This window comes from Pinus tabuliformis, chromosome 5_2 (assembly GCF_031772625.1).
Source record: "Pinus tabuliformis cultivar Carrire ecotype Pingquan chromosome 5_2, CPIR1, whole genome shotgun sequence".
NCBI classification, from domain to species: domain Eukaryota; kingdom Viridiplantae; phylum Streptophyta; class Pinopsida; order Pinales; family Pinaceae; genus Pinus; species Pinus tabuliformis.
Genome location: NC_142306.1, coordinates 620,892,269 through 620,914,925, shown reverse-complemented (window position 1 = coordinate 620,914,925; position 22,657 = coordinate 620,892,269). Strand labels below are relative to the sequence as shown.

The 22,657-nt window shown below is 37.9% G+C and overlaps 1 protein-coding gene across 1 annotated transcript in view; it reads left to right on the top strand.

The window, feature by feature from the left end:
* The first annotated feature begins 2,281 nt into the window (after positions 1-2,281).
* The window catches only part of LOC149160573 (uncharacterized), a 42,992-nt gene continuing 22,616 nt past the window's right edge, over positions 2,282-22,657 (top strand). The window contains exons 1-2 of the mRNA XM_089434645.1: positions 2,282-2,422; positions 2,596-2,600. Coding sequence (XP_089290771.1) covers positions 2,282-2,422; positions 2,596-2,600 — 146 coding nt within the window. The remainder of the gene's footprint in view (positions 2,423-2,595; positions 2,601-22,657) is intronic.

The window sequence follows — 22,657 nt, the reverse complement described above, 5'->3', positions numbered from 1 at the left end:
CACAACACTAACCTATGAAATAACTGCACAATCCTGAAGGAGATAATTCCTTCTGCATGGATGAGTTTCCTATATAAGAAAACTCCTCCAACTGATAGTACATTGTCCCTTCCTTTAATATCAATTGGGTCTTTCTCTGAACTGACATGCATGAGTTATTTATGAGAGAATATTCAGTTATCTGGAGAACACTAGTTGCATGCATGCATGCATTAACTAACTAAACTCACAATTAGTTCCTCCAACTGTTTGGAACTAATTTAACTAGATTTAACCCAGTTAACTGAGCTAACTAATTACAACTCAAATACAACTCATCCTTATCTCCTTAATTAAGGGATAACTTCCTCAATCAAAGGGATAAATGTTGCATGTCTTCATAAAGATTTCATGTTTTATTTTCACCAACTAGTTAACTCAACATGAATTAATTAAATTATTTTTCAAACAGCTAGTGAGACTAAATCCGAATTTTAATTCTCAATTTTAATTCAGGGACTAATTAAAATTGGAATATATCCTGAAATGCTATTTATAGAAATTCTATTTTTTTCTATTTCCAACAGAGTTGGAGTATATCCTGAAATGCTATTTATAACAATGCTACTTTTAGCATTTCTTGTTGCTATTTCCAAGAGAGTGTTCAATGGGCAAGCTAGCAGAGTGAAACACAAGTTTTTAGGTCGAATGGGTGAAATGATCTTTAACTAGGGTGATCAAAGGGCAATTAAGAATCCTTTACTATACACCAGAGGGAAACTACCTAAACTAAGGAGCAATCAAGAATTCCTTAACTTAGATAATTATAGCAGAAAACATACAAAATGCCTAATAGTCAAAATAGAGTGCAATGAAGCAAGTTCTGAGATATCATTCCATATCAAAGCATTTGGATTTGAAATACATTTAAGATTATGAAAAAACTTTGAAAGGAAAGTGACAACACAAAAGAAGATACTTGTCTTTATTTCGCACTACACATGAATCCAATGAAATGACTTTGCTTTATTCAATAATCCAGCTTGCTGGTCCAACAATGATGTAATAGCTTACAGTCTTTGATCAAGAAAACTATAGAAATGTCTAAGAATCCACCCTACATACTTCGAATCTTGAAGTATTTATACAAAAAATCATTACAAAATATCTCAAAACAACTTGAGATTTATTCTAAGAAATACAAATATCTTCTTGCAAGAAGATAGAGATAGCTAATGAACTGTATAATGATGTACCTTTTATTAAGGTTGTGTTGGCCTTTATTGTTGGAATGTAGCCTTTTAATCTGGCTTGCAGTTGTGGAGTTTCACGCTGGAGTCTTCTTTACTTTCATCTTTCAACTGATACTCTTTAACTTTGATACTCTTTGACCCTGATGCCTTGTTTTCATCTATTTTACCTGGTTGCCTTCATTTTTACTGTGTAGTAATTTCATGCTGTCAATTTATCACAATAAATATGTCATTTTCTCCCACCATTTGACATCTTGTAATTTCATATTCACCATTCTCCTGTAGATTTCATCAGCCTCAATAAACTTTGCAAAATTTTGCTTGGTGAGGAACAAATGTTTTACCTCATGCTCAAGGAAAAACAAGTTCTCAAATGTGTCATATAACACTTTTCCTGTTCGCAGGGCTTAATGGATGAAGAACTAGCTTTTTCCTTGGCCAATTTTCTGTGTCTATCACCATAGTCTAGTTGTTTCATGAGTTTTTCATTGATGACCATAGGACTGGGCAAACCTTTCTCCCTCAAAATCTGGAATTTATCCATGAACCTATCAATGGCTACCTGCATATTGTGACATTTTTCTTCCAAATTAAGCATAAGGTTCCTTTTGGAAAGGACCTTCCTTATTTCTAAAATGGTAGCAGTCTTATCTTCTATATTTAGCTCCTGGAGCTCATATCTGTTCTTGTTGTTGAGGAAGTGGATGAGTCTATTTGCATCCTCTGGCTTATTTCCCAACTCTTCCTTCACTTTCTGGATAGCTTCTGTAGCTATCTTTACCAACTCTGTTTGTTCAAAAATTACTTGGATTGATGGCCAAATATCATTGATAGAGTCAATGATATTGGCCCACAGCATTTCTTTGGTTTGTCCAAGTGGTTTCTCCAATGTTAAATCCTTCTCTAGGATTTTGATCCTCTCACCCATTCTCTGGGCCCTTTGTGTTTCTTCTTTCTGCTTCAGTTGGGAAATTCTGTAGTTTGTTTCCAAACTTGCAACCTTTTCTCTTAACTTGTTCATTTCAGTAGCCTGGATAGACATCTCTTCCATGGCTTTGACAAGTTCTGTTGCTTTCTCTCCTAATGCACCTGCTGCTAATGTAGACTCTGTTGTTGCTGGCAAGGCTGTTGCAAGTGGAGTTGTAGGTGCCAAAGATGCTGCTAGTGTGGATGGCACTGTTGTGGAGACTGTGGGGATAACATTTGTTGAAGAAGTGGCCACATCTACCTGTTTTAATTGGATCAAATCATTCAATTACTTTTCAGTTTCTTTAAGTTGGTCATTCAATTTCAAGACAAAGTCTATTAGTTCTCCATGCCCCTGTTGGGCTTCTAGGACTTCCACTGTTTGTGGATGTTGTAGCTGAGGTATTTTTAGTTGTTTCTTCAATGCAACTATGTCATCGTTCTTCTTTTTGATAAGCTGTTATGTAGCTTTTATATCCTTGGGATCGTGTCCCAATTCAATTACTAAGTCCTCTAAGGACTTGATCCTTGTATCCTTGGCCTATGAGGAGGCCTTCTCCAACTGGAATTGTGCTGAGATGTTGTTCAGGGAGTTTTGTAGCTGATGGGTAGCTATGGATTTACCTGTCAAGGTGGAGTATATCATCTCTCCAGCCTATTTGTGTAGCTCAATCTGGTCTATGGGATGAATATCCCTTGCCAACACTTCGAAATCTACCCTTTTGAAATCTGATGCTGTCTTTGGCTGCTGGGTTGTAGGCTTCACAAAGGTCATCTGCAGCTTCCCCTCTTTAATGTCAAAGGCTGACATTAGCCTTGTTTGATTGGTAGGAGTCAGCTTCAGATATTGTGCATATGTTTGGGCCTTAAGCCTCTCATTTCTAGCCTTGATTTCTTTATACCTTTCCTTGATATCTTGGTCTTTGTCAGCTGGAATTCTAAAAGAAGACACTTCAACACTGAGCTACCTTTCCAATATTTTAGTTTGTGATGTGGAAGGCTCTTGCATACCCTCAGATGGAGTGGCAGGCCTACTTCTTTCTTCTCCTGTATTAGTGACTTCAGCTGAGTCTTCAGTAAACTCTTGTTCAGAGGCTGGATTTAGCCTTTACCTCTTGTTTGATTCTTGCTGCAAATCAGAGGTGGCCATTCCTGAAGTGGAAGCCCCTTCTCTATTTCTTTTTGGGATCTTCTCCTCATTCTGAGGAGTTTGCATGACCGAAGGGGTGCTCATAGTAGTCTCTGGTTCTCCTGGTACCTGCAGAAAAGAGTTGTCATCAAGCTGCTTTTCTAAATCAATAAGAGCATTCTCAACATCTACTCTGGTGCTATCCTGGTCTACTAGGGTACCCTCCACCCATTCTATCTGATTTGCATAAGCTTCTATCTCAGGTATGGGATGGTGAATGAAAGGTCCTAGCTTGACCTTTTGTCTCTTCTTTGTGATGAATTCCAAAGGATCATATCTCCAGACAAAACTTCTTTGGAACTTCATATTCTGTAATATCAAGTCTGCCTCTTGGCCAACCTCTCTAGAGTTGCATATGAAGGGGCCTAGTTGGTCTTTTATTTTGAAATTGGCCTTCTTCTTGGCATTGACAAAGTTTATTTCATCTGCATTGATAATTTGCCTATAGTATTCTAATGCAAACAACCTCATTGGGAGGTACCTTGGTAGCTTGTATGGTGCCAATGTGCACCATAAATCCTGATTTTTGCATGATTCTAATAAAGGTACCAGTCACCAAATTTGGTCTGCTTAGACAATTGAAGGACTCTTTTTATTTCTGGACTGATTCTAGGAGGAGGGTTTCCAGTCAACATTGTCATGATTGGATGTACAAATAAATCAATGAAAAAAGAATAAGAGTATGGAGACTGGTATTAATGGATCAATGGGGTCCAAAAAATGACTGATCTGGGCTGACCCTTGGTGTCCAACTTTTGAAGGGTGAATGGGAACTTCTCTGATTGATAATATAAGAACATATGGTATAAAACTGAGGAGTACTTAAAAATCCTTTCATTTTTCATTCTAAGGAATTGCTCATGCATCCTATCAGCTATATATTGGGCATAGTCATAAATGACAACAGGGGGCTACCCTGGAGTGTAGATGGACATGAAGGCAAGGATTATTTCATCAATGTACTCACTGGTGGAGTAACCTAAAACAGAAGATATCATGGCCACAATATTCTAGCCCCATGGAGAGAAAATGACTGATACATATGGAGGGGAGTCCTTAGGGATGTGTTTCTCTTCTCTGATGAAGGTTTGGAATAGTTGGGCCAAATTTGCAGAGATAAGTTTGGTATATAAGTCCAACAAGTCTCCAATTGAAAGTGGGGTTAGGCTTGGTCCTAATTGGAGCTGCAACATTTCATTTATAGACTCAGCAGTGATGGTGAAAAGGACCTTCTGGTCATGAGACATGACAGTTCCGTGACTGGGGACGTAGCAAGCATAGCACATATACACAATTTCAGAAAAAATGTGGACTTGGGGGAACTGGTACTTGGGCAAATTTGACTCCCAAAGGGCAATTTCATCAGCATGGTTCAGGAACTTGTCCCTACTTTGGCAATATACTTTGAGCAGGGGTTCTAGGACAATGGTATCTTTTATTTGGAAATCTTTATCCGCAAAAGGAAGGTGGTCCAGGTCTAAATTAGGTGTGGTGATGGGACTTACATCCATTGCAATTGGGGCAGCCATACTCAGTTCTTATGGATTTGAGTGTGGGGGGTGATTTAGATTTTTTAGGGCAACGGAGATTTTGTAGTGGTTTATGGCTTACAGTGTTAAAATTTAAGTAAATTTGATCATTTTACTTAATTAACAGTGTCAAAGAGGGTGAATTTACTTGGAATTTGACAATGGAGCTAGAATTCCATGGTTAAATACCTGGAATTGGGCGGAATTGACTATAAATGGGGGTTGAAGGAAACTGCAAATGTTTGTACAGTATTGGTATAGATTGATGAACGAGCTAGACCGTTTGCAACGTCTATGGAGCAATGGCAGAGGTTTGTGAGTAATTAGGCTATTTGCAGTGGTTGTAATGGCTTTCTGAGCTCTCAAAAGCAAAATGTGCAAAAAGTGTGAAAAGAGGGGCAAACAGGCTTTTATAGGGAAAACGATTAATTTTGGCGGGTTTCACTATTTGATGAACAGTGACGGTTTTCAGTTGGAAGGGGAAAGTGGTTTGGGAGGTCCATCACACCACTTTTGTGGTGTGAGTGGTATTCAGGAGGGGTCGCCTAATTCCATTCAGCGCTTGACACGTAGCGTCGGGGGCTAGGGGGAAAACTGCCTTATCGAATGGGTAAAGGGCGGACGTCGAGCCGACCCGATATGTTTGTGGGGCGTTAGATGTGGAGGAGGGATGATCGATGCTGATCGGGAGATGGGAGTTGGACGGGGGTGAACGACGTGATTTGATGGGGGGCTTGTGGACTTAATCATCGGTGGTATGAGATTAATTTAGAGCTTAATCTCATCGGGGACTTTTTAACATAGGATTAAGGACTGAGCGCAGGATTTTTAAGTTTTTTCGGGATAAGGGGTAGTAACATAATTTATAAATAAACTAAGGGTGGCGATATTTTTATAAGGGGGTTAAATATATACGGGGTAGTGGGTTTTTCAAAAATTTTAGATATTTAATTAAAAAATTTAATATGAAGTGAAATGAGCGGAAGGGGCATTGTGCCTAGGTGTATGAAATGTTGTGTATTTTCCATATACCTAGTACTTAGGATAAATGTATTTGGTGGGTTTTTTGTACATAAAACATGTTTATAAAGGGGTTTTCCTAGGCAAAAGAACTTAACCTTAGGAAAAGGGGTTTTGTGAGGGGAATGAATGAATTATGATGAAAGTTAACACCTTTCCTTCTTAAGTCATTAAGCCAAGGGTCTGGTCCCACCAGAAGTCAAAGAAATGCTCTGAGCCTTTTTTACTTAAAAACTATAGGTATTAATATTTTTCTTATGGAAGGGGAGTTAGTGATTTTCATGGGGGTTAAAATGAATGAGGGGATGTTAAGTAAACCAAATTTTGAACCATTGCATTTGTTTTGTTTACCACTTATGCATATTTAAATGATGCATTTGGAACAATGACATAAGTACTTTTTGTATCAATTACATGATATTTCTGCAACCTTTCTACTACTTACCCACTTACTCATCCTACCATTTTTTCTTCACTTTATTTGGGTGCATTTAGGCTAGCAAACCCTTATCAATTTTTTCTTTTATTTACAAAATAAACTATCTAAGTCTAACACTATATCATCCAAGGGCTCAGATTAAACTAATGAGCTCCTTTTATTCACTCTACCTATCTAATGATCTGCCAATATTACACTATTAGGTCAGATTTATTCACTACCTATAAACATGAAATTCAAAGCATGAAGTAGCCAAGTTTAAACATTTTGACTATCATGGATTGTGGCACAAATAACAAGCTGCACACAATCATTTATTATGCATAAAATGTAAATAGTAGTGGCATTTTGACTTGCACACTTTCATGGTCTCTTTTTGTCTTTTGGGGTTCATATATTTCATTTTTTTGTGACCTTTTCCATTCTTTTTGTCCTTTGATTATTCTTTTAAGACATACCCTCTTTACATTTTTTAATTTTTTTACTATGGAAAACATTTGCAGAAAGTAAAGGTATGTACAATATTACAAGGCTTAACCTTAGTCAATCAAAATTATGACTCCTATTGGTATAGGAACCTAACAGTGGCTCCACATGGGGATGGCATTTCCTAGTGAAATGTCAAGAACTTTGTAGATCAGTAGCCTTTGAATCGTTGTTGATGTTACCTTGCAAAATTTTCCTCTATGTCTTTGCATTATTGATACTTATGACCGTAAATCCTTAAATCTTATGGCCTTCTCTTCGAGCTGCAACTTCAAGAATCACCATCCAATCCACACTAAACATTTTGAAGAAAAATGAAATGTGTACAATGGGAAGTAAAAAAATCAGTAATTAGGTTCAAAATAGTGTTTGAGCATTCGACCATTCATTGGTCCACCTTCTGCTTATGTACCATCCATTTCTCTTAGGAAGAAAGCATTATTACCTCTGAAAGCATAAATGACATATGGGCCTTTCCATAGGAAATCAATTTTCCCATGTTTACCTTTATCTTCCCTCCTTGAATCCCATTTTAGGACTTTGTCATCAAGGTAGAAATCTTCAGCCTTGGTTATCTTGTCAAAGATCTTTTTAATCCTTTCTTGAACAACTTGAGATCTGATGTATAATTCCTCCCTGGTTTGTTGAATATGTATTGTTTGATTGATTCTTTGAGGGATACTATTTGGTTAAACCTGCAACTCTTGAAGCAACTTCATCACTGGTGTTCCCAAGGAGGATGCAAAAACAACGTACATCCCATAAACTAGTTGGCAGGGAGAGGTACCAATTGACTTCTTAGTGATTAGTCTGTCTTCCCATAAGGCATTGGCTAACTTTTTATTCCATGTTTTCTTATTATCTTCTAACAACTTTTTAATGATGTTCACCAAAATTTTGTTTGAGGATTCTACTAGTCCATTTCCTTGAGGGTAATGGGCTGTGGAGTGACCCAGGGTTATATGATACTTGTTGCAGAAATCTATCATTCTTTTGGATTTAAAGGCTATTGCATAATTAGTAATGAGCTTAATTGGACATCCAAATCTTGATAGAATGTTGGTTTCAAGGAAGGTTATGATAATAGTATTAGTGGCTTGCCTTGAAGGTATGACCTCTATCCATTTGGTGAAATATTCTGTGGCAGTGAGGATCCATTTGTGTTGGGCAGAGGAAGGTGGGTGAATTTCACCAATGAAGTCTAAACCCCAATGTTGAAAAGGTGTTTCAGCAAAGATTGGCTTGAGGGGTAAAGGTAGAAACTTTTTCTTTCCCTAAAAAATTTGACATTTGTGGCAGGAGGTCACATATTTCTTTACATCAAAAAATAAGGTAGGCCAGTAGAAACCGGCTCTAATAATTTTATCAGCAATGGTTTTCTAGTAAAGGTGTCCTCCACAGTCACCTACATGAAACTCTTGCAATACTTTGTCAGATTCATCTTTTAATAAACAGTTGAGGAGAATACCTTCATGATTTATCCAAAACAAAGCATTGTCTAATATACAAAATTTTAAGGATTTCATCTTCAAAAATCTGCTTTTGGTCTTAGATAATTCAGGAGGAGCTTGTAAATTTAGTAAAATATAAATGATATCAGCATACCATGGTGATTCAATAAAGGCCTGGCTAATTAGTGGAGTCGCCATCTCCTCTTCATTATCTATTTGTGCAATAAAGTTTATATCCAGGGCCTGCTAGTTTGATTTAGCCATGAGCTTAGCTAAACCTTGGCCCTTGATTAACTTAGTTGGTTTGATTTCTATATCATATTCTAGAATAGTAGCAATCCATTTTCCCCTCTTTCCATCTGGACCATCCTAAGTTAAGATGTCTTTGACTACTGAATTGGGAACATAGGCTACTATATGAGAATATAAAATGTATACCCTAAAGTCCTTAATTTCTTTGACCAAAGCAAAATCTTGTTTTTCCATTATGTTATATTTTAAGGGTGCATCTCTCAGGGCTTTGCTAAAGAAAGAAATAGGTTGTTCATAGCCCTGGTCATTTTTCTACAGTAAAACTATAGCAATTGTGTGCTCAAAAGCAAAGGAAAATAAGATGAAATCTTTGTCAAATTTTGGACTGATCAAAACTGGTGTTCTAGTTAAGGCTAGTTTAATGTCTTCAAAGGATTTCTTAGCCTCAACAGTCCATTTTATGGTCGAATCTTTTTTCAACATATTGTTCAGTGATCTAATTAATTCTGCTAGATTAGAAATAAATCTTCTAAGAAAGTTAATTTTCCCTAAGAAAGCTTGTAATTCCCTAATGTTCCTTGGATGTTGTATCTGTAAGATAGCTTCTATACTTGAAGGGTCTATTCGGATACCATGTTTTGAGATTATATGACATAGTAACTTTCCTTCTTCTAATCCAAACAAAGACTTCTTGGGGTTTAAAGAAATTCCATATTTCTTGCATTTAATAAAAACCTGTCTTAGATGATCCAAATGTTGGCTATCAGATTTAGAAAATACAGTAATGTCATCTAGGTATATCACAAGGAAGTCATGAATTTCTTTGGAAAAGGCTATATCAATAGCCCTTTGGAAAGTGTCTCTTGCATTCATTAGTCCAAAAGGCATTTTCATATACATGAATGTGCCCCAAGGCATAGTGAAGGCAGTCTTGGCTTGGTCATCAAGATGAACTAAGATCTGATTGTAACCAAAGAACCCATCCAATAATGAGATTCTGGTTGACCCAACTACCCTTTGCAAAATAAGATCCATTTTGGGGAGATGGTAATTGTCTTTAAGTGATACTTTGTTGAGATTCCTAAGGTCCACACAAAGTCCGCTTTCGCCAGTTTTCTTCCTAGTTGGCACCAGGTTTGAAACCCAATCAGAAAATCTGATTGGTGCAATTATCTTAGCATCATACATTCTCTAGATTTCCTTTTCAATCGAAGGTAATAGGACAAGATTTATCCTTCTAAGTTTTTGTCTGAAAGGTTTTTGATTTTCTTTTATAGGGATTGTGTGTTGTATGATGTTGGTGTCATAGGATTTGAGGTCCTCATAACTCCAAGCAAAGACATCCTGAAATTCTTTTAATAACTCAATGTATTTTATTCTTTCAGTGGGAGGTAATGATTTAGAAAGTTTGATCAATTTTGGATTTTCATCAGTGCCAATATTACACTCCTCCATATCAGATTTTAAAGGTTCCATTTTAGGCTTTCTAGGAACATCATTTGAATCAAACAAGTCTTCCAAAGGGGTTAATCCCTTAGGTAATAAATTGTCTTTGAGATTGATTACTTCAATGTCTTCGTTAATTATCTCATCAATCTCAACTTGCTCTTGTTTCTCTGATTTTGTAAATTTAGTGGGATGAAATCTATCTATTTCTTCACCTTCTATCTCATTTATTTCTGGTTTATCTTTAATGTTAGGATCTATTGATGTGTCAGTATCTATATTTCTATTTACAAATTCTTGTTCTGAGATTAAAAAGTTGTTTATCTGTTTGTCATCAACGAATATTTTCCAGTTCTTCAAATTATCTGGAATTGCAGGTCTGTGCCTAACTTCAATAGTGTACTGATAGTTAGGCTGAAAGGGTAACTTGCAGGTGCTGGCAAACATTGCTAAACTATGAGCCTGCATATTATGTTTTCTAGGAATTACAACAACCTTGGTTTCTAAGAAAGTGTTTAATATTTCTACAATGGTTCCTCTATAACAACTTAATCTAGGGTGTTTTTTCATATATACACATTAATTTGTTTTATAACTAGCTTAGAGACTCCCGTGACATAAACTCTTATAGCTCCTAGCTTCCTAACTAATTTAAGACCTAAAATTAGTGCTTCATACTCGGCCATATTGTTAGTACGTTTAAAATTTACTCTGTATGCATGGCCTTCTGAGTGATCATTCTCTAGATTGTATATCCAAACTTCTGCCCCTGCTCCAAACTTATTGACTGACCCATCAAACTCAAGATGCCACAATATCTCATGTTCATAATTAGCATCATCTGTTTCCACCAACTTTTCCTCATCTTGACTACCTTGTTTAGTGGAAAGTTCTAAAGTTTGGACAGTTTCCTCTTGTTTTGAAACTGAAATTTCTTTTGGTTTTGTATCAACATTGTCTAAAAGAGTTTCTTGTGTTTGATCAGTATTATACAGAATAAAAGAATCAATGTCTGAATGTACAGAGTAGATAGGAAAGTTTTGAGGCCAATCCTGGCTACTCACCATGTATTTCATTAAAGTTTCTCGGTACAGCTTCTTGGGTTGTCCAAAAATAGAAATTGTTGCATATGACATATCAAGTTGTAGAGATCCCTGAAGTTTGGCTCCCCATGATCTGGATAACAACATGCCATACTTCGGTGGGATGTCAGCAACCACAATATCCATAAGGATGCTCTTGGTAGGATATTGAACTAAGGTGACACAAAGGTATTTAATCAACCGTAGACACTTTACTTGACTTGAGTCAAATGAAAATAAGTCCTTGTAAGGCCTTGTAATGTCTAGGTTCAATTTTTCCATTACTGATTTGGGCATTAAGTTGTGGGAGGCCCTAGAATCCAACATTGCATTATGAAGAATTTTGTCATGGATGCCAAGGCTAATGTAGAAAGGTGGTATTCCTCCTTCTAGTGGTTTTCCATTAACATCTGGACCAAATATAAGTTCTGGTTGGTCATCAAATAGGTTAATAGAGTCCTCATTTTCAGCAATGTTCAAGGTCTGGTTTATCTGTGTTTTGTAGGTTTCATTCTTGATTAACTCTATTAAAGGGACTGAAATCTTTAACTTAGCTACCTCTACTCCCAAATTAAAAGGAAAAGGGGCTTTCTTTGTTTGAGGGTTTTGAGTTTTCACGACAGGGATTTGAGTGGGATGGTCTTCTTTTCCTTTATTGGGGACCTCTTTTTGTGAATTTTCCAATCTAGTATTTTGAGGTGTGTCCACTGGTTTTTTAGGGGGAATTGAAGTAGAGGGTTGATCATTAGAAGGTTGATTAGGGGTTATATCTTCGATGGTGGGGCCAGAAGGATTCAGGTTTTGTCTGGGGAGAATCTGGAGGATTTTAGAAACCGGGGCTTCTTTGATATTCTTAGGTTGATTTGGCACTGTTTTCTTGGTCTGGTCAGGAATATCTTAATTCTTTTTACTCCTTAGGTTATATTGTTTATGCACTTCAAAGATGGCAGAATAATAACCTTGTTTATAATCAAATGATTCTCCAGACTAGATTTGCAATTGCTGCAGCATATGCAATTCCTGATCATCTTGGGTCAGAAAAACAACACCTTCATCATCTAATCCCATCAAGTTAATCTGTGTGTCTTGCTCTGGGTCTTCAGGATGGGATGTTTCTACATAATTTTCTTGGAAAGGAGGCCTAATATTCTGATCAGGTCCATTTTTCTAGTGTTTTGGTTTTGATTTTGGTTTTTCCTAAAGTTAGGGTTTCTAACTGGAGGCGCCTGTTGATTATCCAACTGGGGTTTCCTCTCTATATTCTCTATTCTATCCATTAACTTTTCCATGCATTTCGCTAAACTATCTATTTTATTGTCAGAGGGTGAAGGCTCATCTTTAGCATCCTCTTCTTTCATTCCTAACTCTAGCTCTTTTAGCTAATAAGTTAGCCTCTACACTTACTGATACACTTTGTATATCTTCTAGGGTTGGGGGGTTTCTTTCCCTGAGCTGGAATGCCATGTCTATGTCAAAACCATCAAGGAACTTTATTAAAGCTAAGTCAGGTGGGAGTCTAAGATTAACTGGAACTACATTGTATATATTGTTAAATCTGGTGCAGTAGTATTGAACAGTCTCATTGGGTCCTCTCCTAATATTTTCATATTCTGAAAGGATCTGTAGAGGATTCTTTTTCTTTTCCCATCTATTCAAAAATTGTTGCTGAAATACTTCTAAACTATCAATACTATTATCAAGCAGTGATCTAAACCATTTCCTAACATCACCAGCTAAAGTCTGAGAAAATAGTCTCATTTGGACATCCACAATATCAATTTCATGAAGTTCAAAGTAGTCTGTCATTTTATTAACATGGTGTTGTGCAGTGTAGTGTCCTATGCCATCAAATTGGACGATTTTACTCTGGTAGTCTACTGGCATGGCACCAAGTGGAGCAGGTAAGACAAGGGGAGCATATCTATTTGCCATGGCTATAAGCTGGGAAGGGCTAAGATGTGGGGTTGAAACACTAGAAGATGATATAGTAGTGGAGGATAAACTAGGACTAGTAGGTGGTACCTGGGATATGATAGGTTGGTAAGGGAGTGAGGGTATGAAAGGAGGTGGGGAATGGGCTTCAGATGTTGAAGGGAATAGTGGTGAACTAAGAGTAGTGGACAATTGTTCAGAAAGCTCAGGGATCTTGGCAGTACTAAGGGATGATTGTGGTGAATTCAAAATGTACTCATCAATTGATTTGTTGGCTTTTTGGACTTCAAGGTCTGCAATAAACTCAGGATCTAGGACAGTATCACAAATTTCACTTTCAGACTTTGACTTAAATAATGACAAATCAAATTTCTCATCAAAGGGAAGATCTTCTAAAAACAACCATTCATCAGGGCATGAATTAGCTTTAACTAAGGGTGTGTGACTAGATGAACTTTCCTCTGTTTTGGATTTTCTTGAAATCAGGTTGGAATTATCAAATAATGGGGGAGGGTTTGGATCTGGGTTGGCCCTATTATAATGAGTTCTCTTCGAAGCCAGAATTTCATAAATTCTTTAATTTTTTTTCTTTTTGTGAGAAATAACTCTAATAAATAACTTTAAGAGGCTCAAAATACATAATTAAAAATTTCTTAAAGATTTATTAGGACTTAGGGTTGTCCCCAGTATGGTCGCCACTATGTTATCACTCAGTATTTTTTGCTAGAAGTTATCAAAAGAAGGAAAAGACCGAGGTAACTGCAAACCAATCTTTTAAGTATATGCTCTAGCCAACCTATGAATCAGAGAGGGCTCTCTATATAATTTAGCTTTGTTTGCTGGGATTTTAGGCTAGTTCTTAAAGTTCAGGGGGTTTGGATTTGTATTGAAAGTTGGATGGTGGAATCCTTACACAGATGGATAGAATGATGTCTTTGGCTATTGGACTATGGAGTCAATGAAGGGAAGCAAAACTGGGATTAAATCATTAAAGGGAGTGTTCAATGGGCAAGCTAGCAGAGTGAAACACGGGTTTTTAGGTCGAATGGGTGAAATGATCTTTAACCAGGGTGAGAGAGCACTTAAGAATCCTCAAACCGGGATTAAAAGGAGGAATAGAAGGTGATCATGAGCAAAGGGCAGTTAAGAATCCTTTACTATAGACCAAAGGGAAACTACCTGAACTAAGGAGCAATCAAGAATTCCTTAACTTAGATAATTATAGCAAAAAACATACAAAATGCCTAATAGTCAAAACAGAGTGAAATGAAGCAAGTTCTGAGATATCATTCCATATTAAAGCATTTGGATTTGAAATACATTTAAGATTATGGAAAAACTTTTAAAGGAAAGTGACAACACAAAAGAAGATACTTTTCTGTATTTTGCACTACACATGAATCTAGTGAAATGTCTTTGCTTTATTCAATAATCCAGCTTGTTGGTTCAATAGTGATGTAATAACTTACAGTCTTTGATCAAGAAAACTATGGAAATGTCTAAGAATACACCCTACATACATCGAATTTTGAATTATTTAAACAAAAAATCATTACAAAATATCTCAAAACAACTTGAGATTTATTCTAGGAAATACAAATATCTTCTTGCAAGAAGATAGAGATAGCTAATGAACTGTTTCATGCTGTCCCTTTTATTAAGGTTGTTCTGGCCTTTATTGTTGGAGTGTAGCATTTTAATTTGGCTTGTAGTTGTGGAGTTTAATGCTGGAGTCTTCTTTACTTTCATCTTTCAATTGATACTCTTTAACTCTGATACTCTTTGACGCCGCCACCCTGTTTTCATCTATTTTACCTGGCTGCCTTCATTTTTACTGTGTAGTAAATTTCTGCTATAAATTTATCACAGTAAATCTGTCATTTTCTCCCACCATTCTGCATCTGGTAATTTCACATTCACCATTCTCCTATAGATTTCATCAGCCTCAGTATACTTTGCAAAATTTGGCTTGGTGAGGAACAAATGTTTTACCTCATGCTCAAGGAAAAACAAGTTCTCAAAGGTGTCATATAACACTTTGCCTATTGGCAGGGCTTTAATGGATGAAGAACTGGCTTGTTCCTTAGCAAATTTTCTGAGTCTATCACAATAGTCCAGTTGTGTCATGAGTTTGTCATTGATGACCATAGGACTGGGCAGACCTTTCTCCCTCAAAATCTGGAATTTAGCCACGAACCTATCAATGGCTACCTGCATATTGTGAAATTTTTCTTCCAAATTGAGCATAAGGTTCCTTTTGGAAAGGACCTTCCTTATTTCTAAAATGGTAGCATTCCTATCTTCTATATTTAGCTCTTGGAGATCATATCTGTTCTTGCTGTTGAGGAAGTGGATGAGTCTATTTGCATCCTCTGTCTTATTTCCCAACTCTTCTTTCACTTTCTGGATAGCTTCTTAGCTATCTTTACCAACTCTATTTGTTCAAAAATTACTTGGATTGATGGCCAAATATCATTAACAGAGTCAATGATATTGGCCCACAACATTTCTTTGGTTTGTCCAAGTGGTTTCTCCAGTGTTAAATCCTTCTCTAGGATTTTGATCCTCTCACCCATTTTCTGGGCCCTTTGTGTTTCTTCTTTATGCTTCAGTTGGGCAAGTCTGCAGTCTATTTCCAAACTTGCAACCTTTTCTCTTAACTTGTTCATTTCAGTAACCTGGATAGGCATCTCTTCCATGGCTTTGACAAGTTCTGTTGCTTTCTCTCCTGATGCACCTGCCGCTGATGTAGACTCTATTGTTGCTAGCAGGGCTATTGCAAGTGGATCTGTAGGTGCCAAAGATGCTGCTAGTGTGGATGGCACTGCTGTGGAGACTATGGGGATAACATTTGTTGAAGAAGTGGCTACATTTGCCTGTTTTAATTGGATCAAAGCATACAATTTCTTTTCAGTTTCTTTAAGTCGGTCATTCAATTTCAAGACCAAGTCCATTAGTTCTTCATGTTGTTGCTGGGCTTCTAGGACTTCCAGTGTTTGTGGATGCTATAGTTGAGGTATTTTTAGCTGTTTCTTCAATGCAGCTATGTCATCATTCTTCTTTTTGATAAGTTGTGTTGTAGCTTTTATATCCTTGGGATCGTGTCCCAATTCAATTACTAAGTCCTCTAAGGACTTGATCCTTGTATCCTTGACCTGTGAGGAGACCTTCTCCAACTAGAATTGTGCTGAGATGTTGTTCAAGGTGTTTTGTAGCTGATGGGCAGCTATGGCTTTACCTGTCAGGGTGGAGTATATCATTTATCCATCCTGTTTGTGTAGCTCAATCTGGTCTATGGGATGAATATCCCTTACCAACACTTCGAAATCTAGCCTTTTGAAATCTAATGTTGTCTTTGGCTATTGGGTTGTAGGCTTCACAAAGGTCATTTGTAACTTCCCCTCTTTAATGTCAAAGGCTGACATTAGCCTTGTTTGATTGGTAGGAGTCAGCTTTAGATATTGTGCATATGTTTGGGCCTTAAGCCTCTCATTTCTAGCCTTGATTTCTTTATACCTTTCCTTGATATCTTGGTCTTTGTCAGCTGGCATTTTGAAAGAAGACACTTCAACACTAAGCTACCTTTCCAACATCTGATTTTGTGATGTGGAAGGCTCTTGCATGCCTCCAGATGGAGTGGCAAGCCTACTTCTTTCTGCTCCTATATTAGTGACTTCAGCTGAATCTTCAGTAAACTCTTGTTCAGAGGCTAGATTTAGCCTTTGCCTCTTGTTTGATTCTTGCTGCAAATCAAAGGTGGTCATTCCTGAAGTGGAAGCCCCTTCTCTATTTCTTTTTGGGATCTTCTCCTCATTTTGAGGAGTTTGCATGACCCAAGGGGTGCTCATAGTAGTCTCTAGTTCTCCTGGTACCTACAGAAAATAGTTGTCATCAAGCTGCTTTTCTAAATCAATAAGATCATTCTCAACATCTACTTTGGTGTTATCCTGGTCTACTAGGGTACCCTCCACCCATTCTATTTGATTTGCATAAGATTCTATCTCAGATATGGGATGGTGAATGAAAGGTCCTAGCTTGACCTTTTGTCTTTTCTTTGTAATGAATTCCAAAGGATCATATCTCCAGACAAAAATTCTTTGGAACTTCATATTCTGTAATATCAAGTCTGCCTCTTGGCCACCCTCTCTAGAGTTTCATATGAAGGGGCCTAGTTGGTCTTTTATTTTGAAATTGGCCTTCTTCTTGGCATTAACAAAGTTTATTTCATCTGCATTGATAATTTGCCTATAGTATTATAATGCAAACAACCTCATTGGGAGGTATCTTGGTAGCTTGTATGGTGCCAGCATGCAACCATAAATCCTGATTTCTGTATGATTCTGGTAAAGGTACCAGTCACCAACTTTGGTCTGCTTAGACAATTGAAGGACTCTTTTTATTTCTGGACTGATTCTAGGAGGAGGGTTTCCAATCAACATTGTCATGACTGGATGTACAAATAAATCAATGAAATCAGAGTAAGAGTATGGAGATTGGTATTGATGGATCAATGGGGTCCAAAAAATGACTGACCTGGGCTGACCCTTGGTGTCCAGCTTTTGAAGGGTGAATGGGAACTTCTCTGATTGATAATATAAGAACATATGGTATAAAACTGAGGAGTACTTAAAAACCATTTCAAAATTTCATTCTAAGGAATTGCTCATGCATCCTATCAACTATATATTGGGCATAGTCATAAATGACAGCAGGAGGCTACCCTGGAGTGTAGATGGACATGAAGGCAAGAATTATTTCATCAATGTACTCACTGGTGGAGTAACCTAAAACAGAAGATATCATGGCCACAATATTCTGGCCCCATGGAGAGAAAATGACTGATACATATGGAGGGGAGTCCTTAGGGATGTGTTTCTCTTCTCTGATGAAGGTTTGGAATAGTTGGGCCAACTTTGTAGAGCTAATTTTGGGATACAAGTCCAAAAAGTCTCCAATTGAAAGTGGGGTTAGGCTTGGTCCTGGTTGGAGCTGCAACATTTCATTTATAGACTCAACAGTGATGGTGAAAAGGACCTTTTGGTCATGAGACATGACAGTTCTGTGACTAGGAACATAGCAAGCATAGAACATATGCATAATTTCAAGAAAAATGTGGACTTGGGGGAACTGGTACTTGGGCAAATTTGACTCCCAAAGGCCAATTTCATCAGCATGGTTCAGGAACTTGTCCCTACTTTGGCAATGTACTTTGAGCAGGGGTTCTAGGACAGTGGTATCTTTTATTTGGAAATCTTTATCCGCCAAAGGAAGGTGGTCCAGGTCTAAATGAGGTGTAGTGATGGGCCTTACATCCATTGCAATTGGGGCAGCCATACTCAGTTCTTGTGGATTTGAGTGTGGGGGGTGATTTATAGTTTTTAGGGCAACGAAGGTTTTGTAGTGGTTTATGGCTCACAGTGTTAAAATTTAAGTAAATTTGATCTTTTTACTTAATTAACAATGTCAAAGAGGGTGAATTTACTTGGAATTTGACAATGGAGCTAGAATTCCATGGTTAAATACCTGGAATTGGGTGGAATTGACTGTAAATGGGGGTTGAAGGCGACTGCAGAGGTTCGTACGGTACTGGTATAGACTGATGAACGAGCTGGACCGTTTGCAACGTCTGTGGAGTAATGGCAGAGGTTTGTGAGTAATTAGGCCGTTTGCAGTGGTTGTAATGACTTTCTAAGCTCTCAAAGGCTAAATGCGTGAAAAGAGTGAAAAGAGGTGTAAACAAGCTTTTATAGGGAAAATGGTTAATTTTGGCATGTTTCACTATTTGATGAACAGTGACAGTTTTCGGTTGGAAGGGGAAAGTGATTTGGCATTTGGGAGGAGTCACCAGATTCGATTCAGCACTTGACACATAGCACCGGGTCCAGGGGGAAAACCACCTTATCGGGCGGGTAAAGGGCGGGCGTCGGGCTGGCCCGATATGCTTGTGGGGCGTTGGATGTGGAGGAGGGACAATCGACGATGATTGGGAGATGGGAGTTGTGCGGGGGTGAATGATGTGATTTAATGGGGGGTCGGGGACTTAATCATCGATGGTATGAGATTAATCTAGAGCTTAATCTCATCGGGGACTTTTTAACATAGGATTAAGGACTGAGGGTGGGTTTTAAAAGTTTTTTCGGCATAAGGGGTAGTAACATAGTTTATAAATAAACTAAGGGGTGGGGCTATTTTATATAAAGGGGTTAAATATATATGGAGTAGTGGGTTTTTGGGAATTTTAGATATTTAATTAAAAAAGTTAATATGAAGTGAAATGAGTGAAAGGGGCAATGTGCCCAGGTGAATGAAATGTTATGTATTTTCCATATACTTAGTACTTAGGATAAATGTATTTGGTTGGTTTTTTGTACATGAACCATGTTTATGAAGGGGTTTTCCTAGGCAAAAGAACTTAACCTTAGGAAAAGGGGTTTTGTGAGGGGAATGAATGAATTATGATGAAAGTTAACACCTTTCCTTCTTAAGTCATCAAGCTTAGGGTCTGGTCCCACCAGAAGTCAGAGAAATGCTCTAAGCCTTTTTGACTTAAAAACTATAGGTATTAATATTTTTCTTATGGAAGGGCAGTTAGTAATTGTCATGGGGGTTAAAATGAATGAGGGGATGTTAAGTAAACCAAATTGTGAACCATTGCCTTTGTTTTGTTTACCGCTTATGAATATTTAAAAAATGCATTTGGAACAATGACATAAGTACTTTTTGTGTCAATTACATGATATTTTTGCATCCTTTCTACTACTTACCCACTTACTTATCCTACCATTTTTTCTTCACTTTATTTCGGTGCATTTAGGCTAGAAAACCCTTATCAATCTTTTCTTTTCTTTACAAAATAAACTATCTAAGTCTAACACTATATCATCCAAGGGTTCAGATTAAACTGATGAGCTCCTTTTATTCACTCTACCTATCTAATGATCTGCCAAGATTACATTGTTTGGTCAGATTTATTCACTACCTATAAACACGAAATTCAAAGCATGAAGTAGCCAAGTTTAAACATTTTGACTATCATGGATTGTGGCATAAATAACAAGCTTCACACAATCATTTATTATGCATAAAAAGTAAATAGTAGTGGCATTTTGACTTGCACACTTTCATGGTCTCTTTTTGTCTTTTGGGGTTCATATATTTCATTTTTTTGTGACCTTTTCCATTCTTTTTGTCCTTTGATTATTCTTTTAAGACATACCCTCTTTACATTTTTTAATGTTTTTTAATATGGAAAACATTTGCAAAAAGCAAAGGTATGTACAATATTACAAGGCTTAACCTTAGTCAATCAAAATTATGACTCCTATTGGTATAGGAACCTAACAGGAATAACCATTGCTGAGGATGATATGGTGAGCCTAGCTCTCTTATGCCTTCCCAAGAGTTGGAATAGCTATCAGGACTCTGTCAATGGGAGGGAGAATTTTCCATATTGGGAATGATTGTGGTTGGATTTGGTGCAAGAGGAGATTAGAAGGAACAACAGAGATGGCTCCTCATCAAAGACAGATGATGAGGAAAATTGTGCCTTAGCGAGTAAGGTAAGGAAAGGGAAAGGAAAGGCATCCCATTCCAAATTGGATTCTTGCCATGGAGGCAAGAAGAAATACATGACAAAAGTTAAGTGCTTTCATTGTCATGAGCTGGGCCATTTTGCTACAAATTGTCCACTCAAGAAGTCCAAGAAGAAGTCCTCAGGAGGAGTGGTGGGTGAGACTTCGGCCTCTCAATTCGAATTGGACTTCACTCTCATTGCATGCATGGTGTCATCAATGATGGGTAGTTTATGATACCTTGACAATGGAGCTTCGTTCCACATGACTGGTGACAAGGAGTTATTCAGTGACCTAGAGGAGAAGGATCTCTATATGCATATCGAGATGGGTGACAGGAGGTACGGTGCTACTGGATTGGGCACAATTACTTTTCAGAGGGAGCAGAGTGCTCCTCTCACCTTAAGGGATGTTATGTATGTGCTCGGGTTGAAGAAGAAATTAGTATTAGTCGTCATGCTTGAGGATAGAGGCTATGATGTGATCTTCTCGAAAGGAAAGGCATTCCTTCGACACATAGCCATGGGTCAAGTAAAGAAGATAGGGATTCGAGTTAAGAATATCTATAAGTTGGAGGTAGAGGATTGTGCTACTTTGAGCACAAAAGAAAAGAAGGTGCAGAGCCGAGATGTTGGTGAGTTGTGGCATAGGCAATTGGGTCACTTACATCATGGGGCTTTGAAAATCATGTAGTAGATCTCTACCAATCTTTCCAAAGGTATGCTAGAGAAAATTGATACATGCAAGGGGTGTACTTTGGGAAAATACACCAAGGCTTCCTTTCACGACAGAGACAGTCAAGCAAAGGAAATTCTAGAGCGATTCCATTAAGATGTGTGTGGACCATTCTCGACAAAATCCATGGACAAACACAGATATTATGTTATATTTGTTGATGACTTTTCTCGTAAATGTTGGATATTTTTCATGCAGAAGAAGGATCAAACTTTCAAAAAAAATTATGAATTTAAAGCATTGGTTGAGAAAGAGTCTGGCAAGAAGGTTAAATATTTGAGGAGTGATAACGGTGGTGAGTATGTCTCAAATTATTTTAAGAACTTCTGTGCAGCAAAAGGGATTAAATGAGAGTTGACAGCACCCCATAAACCACAGTAGAATGGGGTGGAAAAGAGGAAGAACATAAGCATTGTAGGGGTAGAATGGGCGATGTTACATGATCAGGGCCTACTACTACACTTGTGGGTTGAGGAAAGAAAGACAACAGTTTATTTGAAGAACCATATCCCGCATCGAATACTTGGGATGAAGACACCAAAGGAGACTTATTCCGATAAGAGGCTAGATTTTGGTCACTTCATGATTTTTGGGTCATCAGTATATTGTGATGTGACCAAAGATGCACAGAAGAAGCTTCAGCCGACAACAGAGTTGGGGATACTTGTGGGGTACACTGATACACCTCACAACTATCGGGTGTACTTTCCAACCACCAAGATGACAGTGGTTCCTAGGGATGTCAAATTCATTGAGGAGAAGGCCATGCGAGTTTCCCTTGAGAGGGAGCTTGAGCTACATGCGATTGAGGAGCTTTTAGCTCCTATGGTTGAGGAGCCTCAGATTGATGTTGAACAGCCACATGCAGAGGATCCAGGAGTGGAGACATCCACTTAGTCAGAGTCTTCCAAAGATGGGAGAAAGCGCACCAGAGAGGCTGTCAGGTTACTGCATGATGCACAGGAGAATGTGGGAGCACCCACATCTCAGTGTAGATAGAGGAGGTCACTTGAGAGGTACACTAGATACATGGCTCTTATGAGAAGATGTGTTGAGACAAAGCCATCTTCCTTTGAGGAAGCAGTGCAGCAACCGGTTTGGGTTGATGCTATGGTGGAGAAGTATGACTCCATAGTTCGTAACAGTGTTTGGGATGTGGTCTCGAGGCCACAGGACAAGTCAGTGGTGAGCTCTCGATGGCTTTACAAGGTAAAACAAGCTGCAAATGGTAGTGTGGAGAAGCGTAAGGCCGAGTTTGTGGCCCGTGGCTTTTCACAGGTAGAGGGGATTGATTATGATGAGACCTTGGCTCCTATTGCAAGGTACT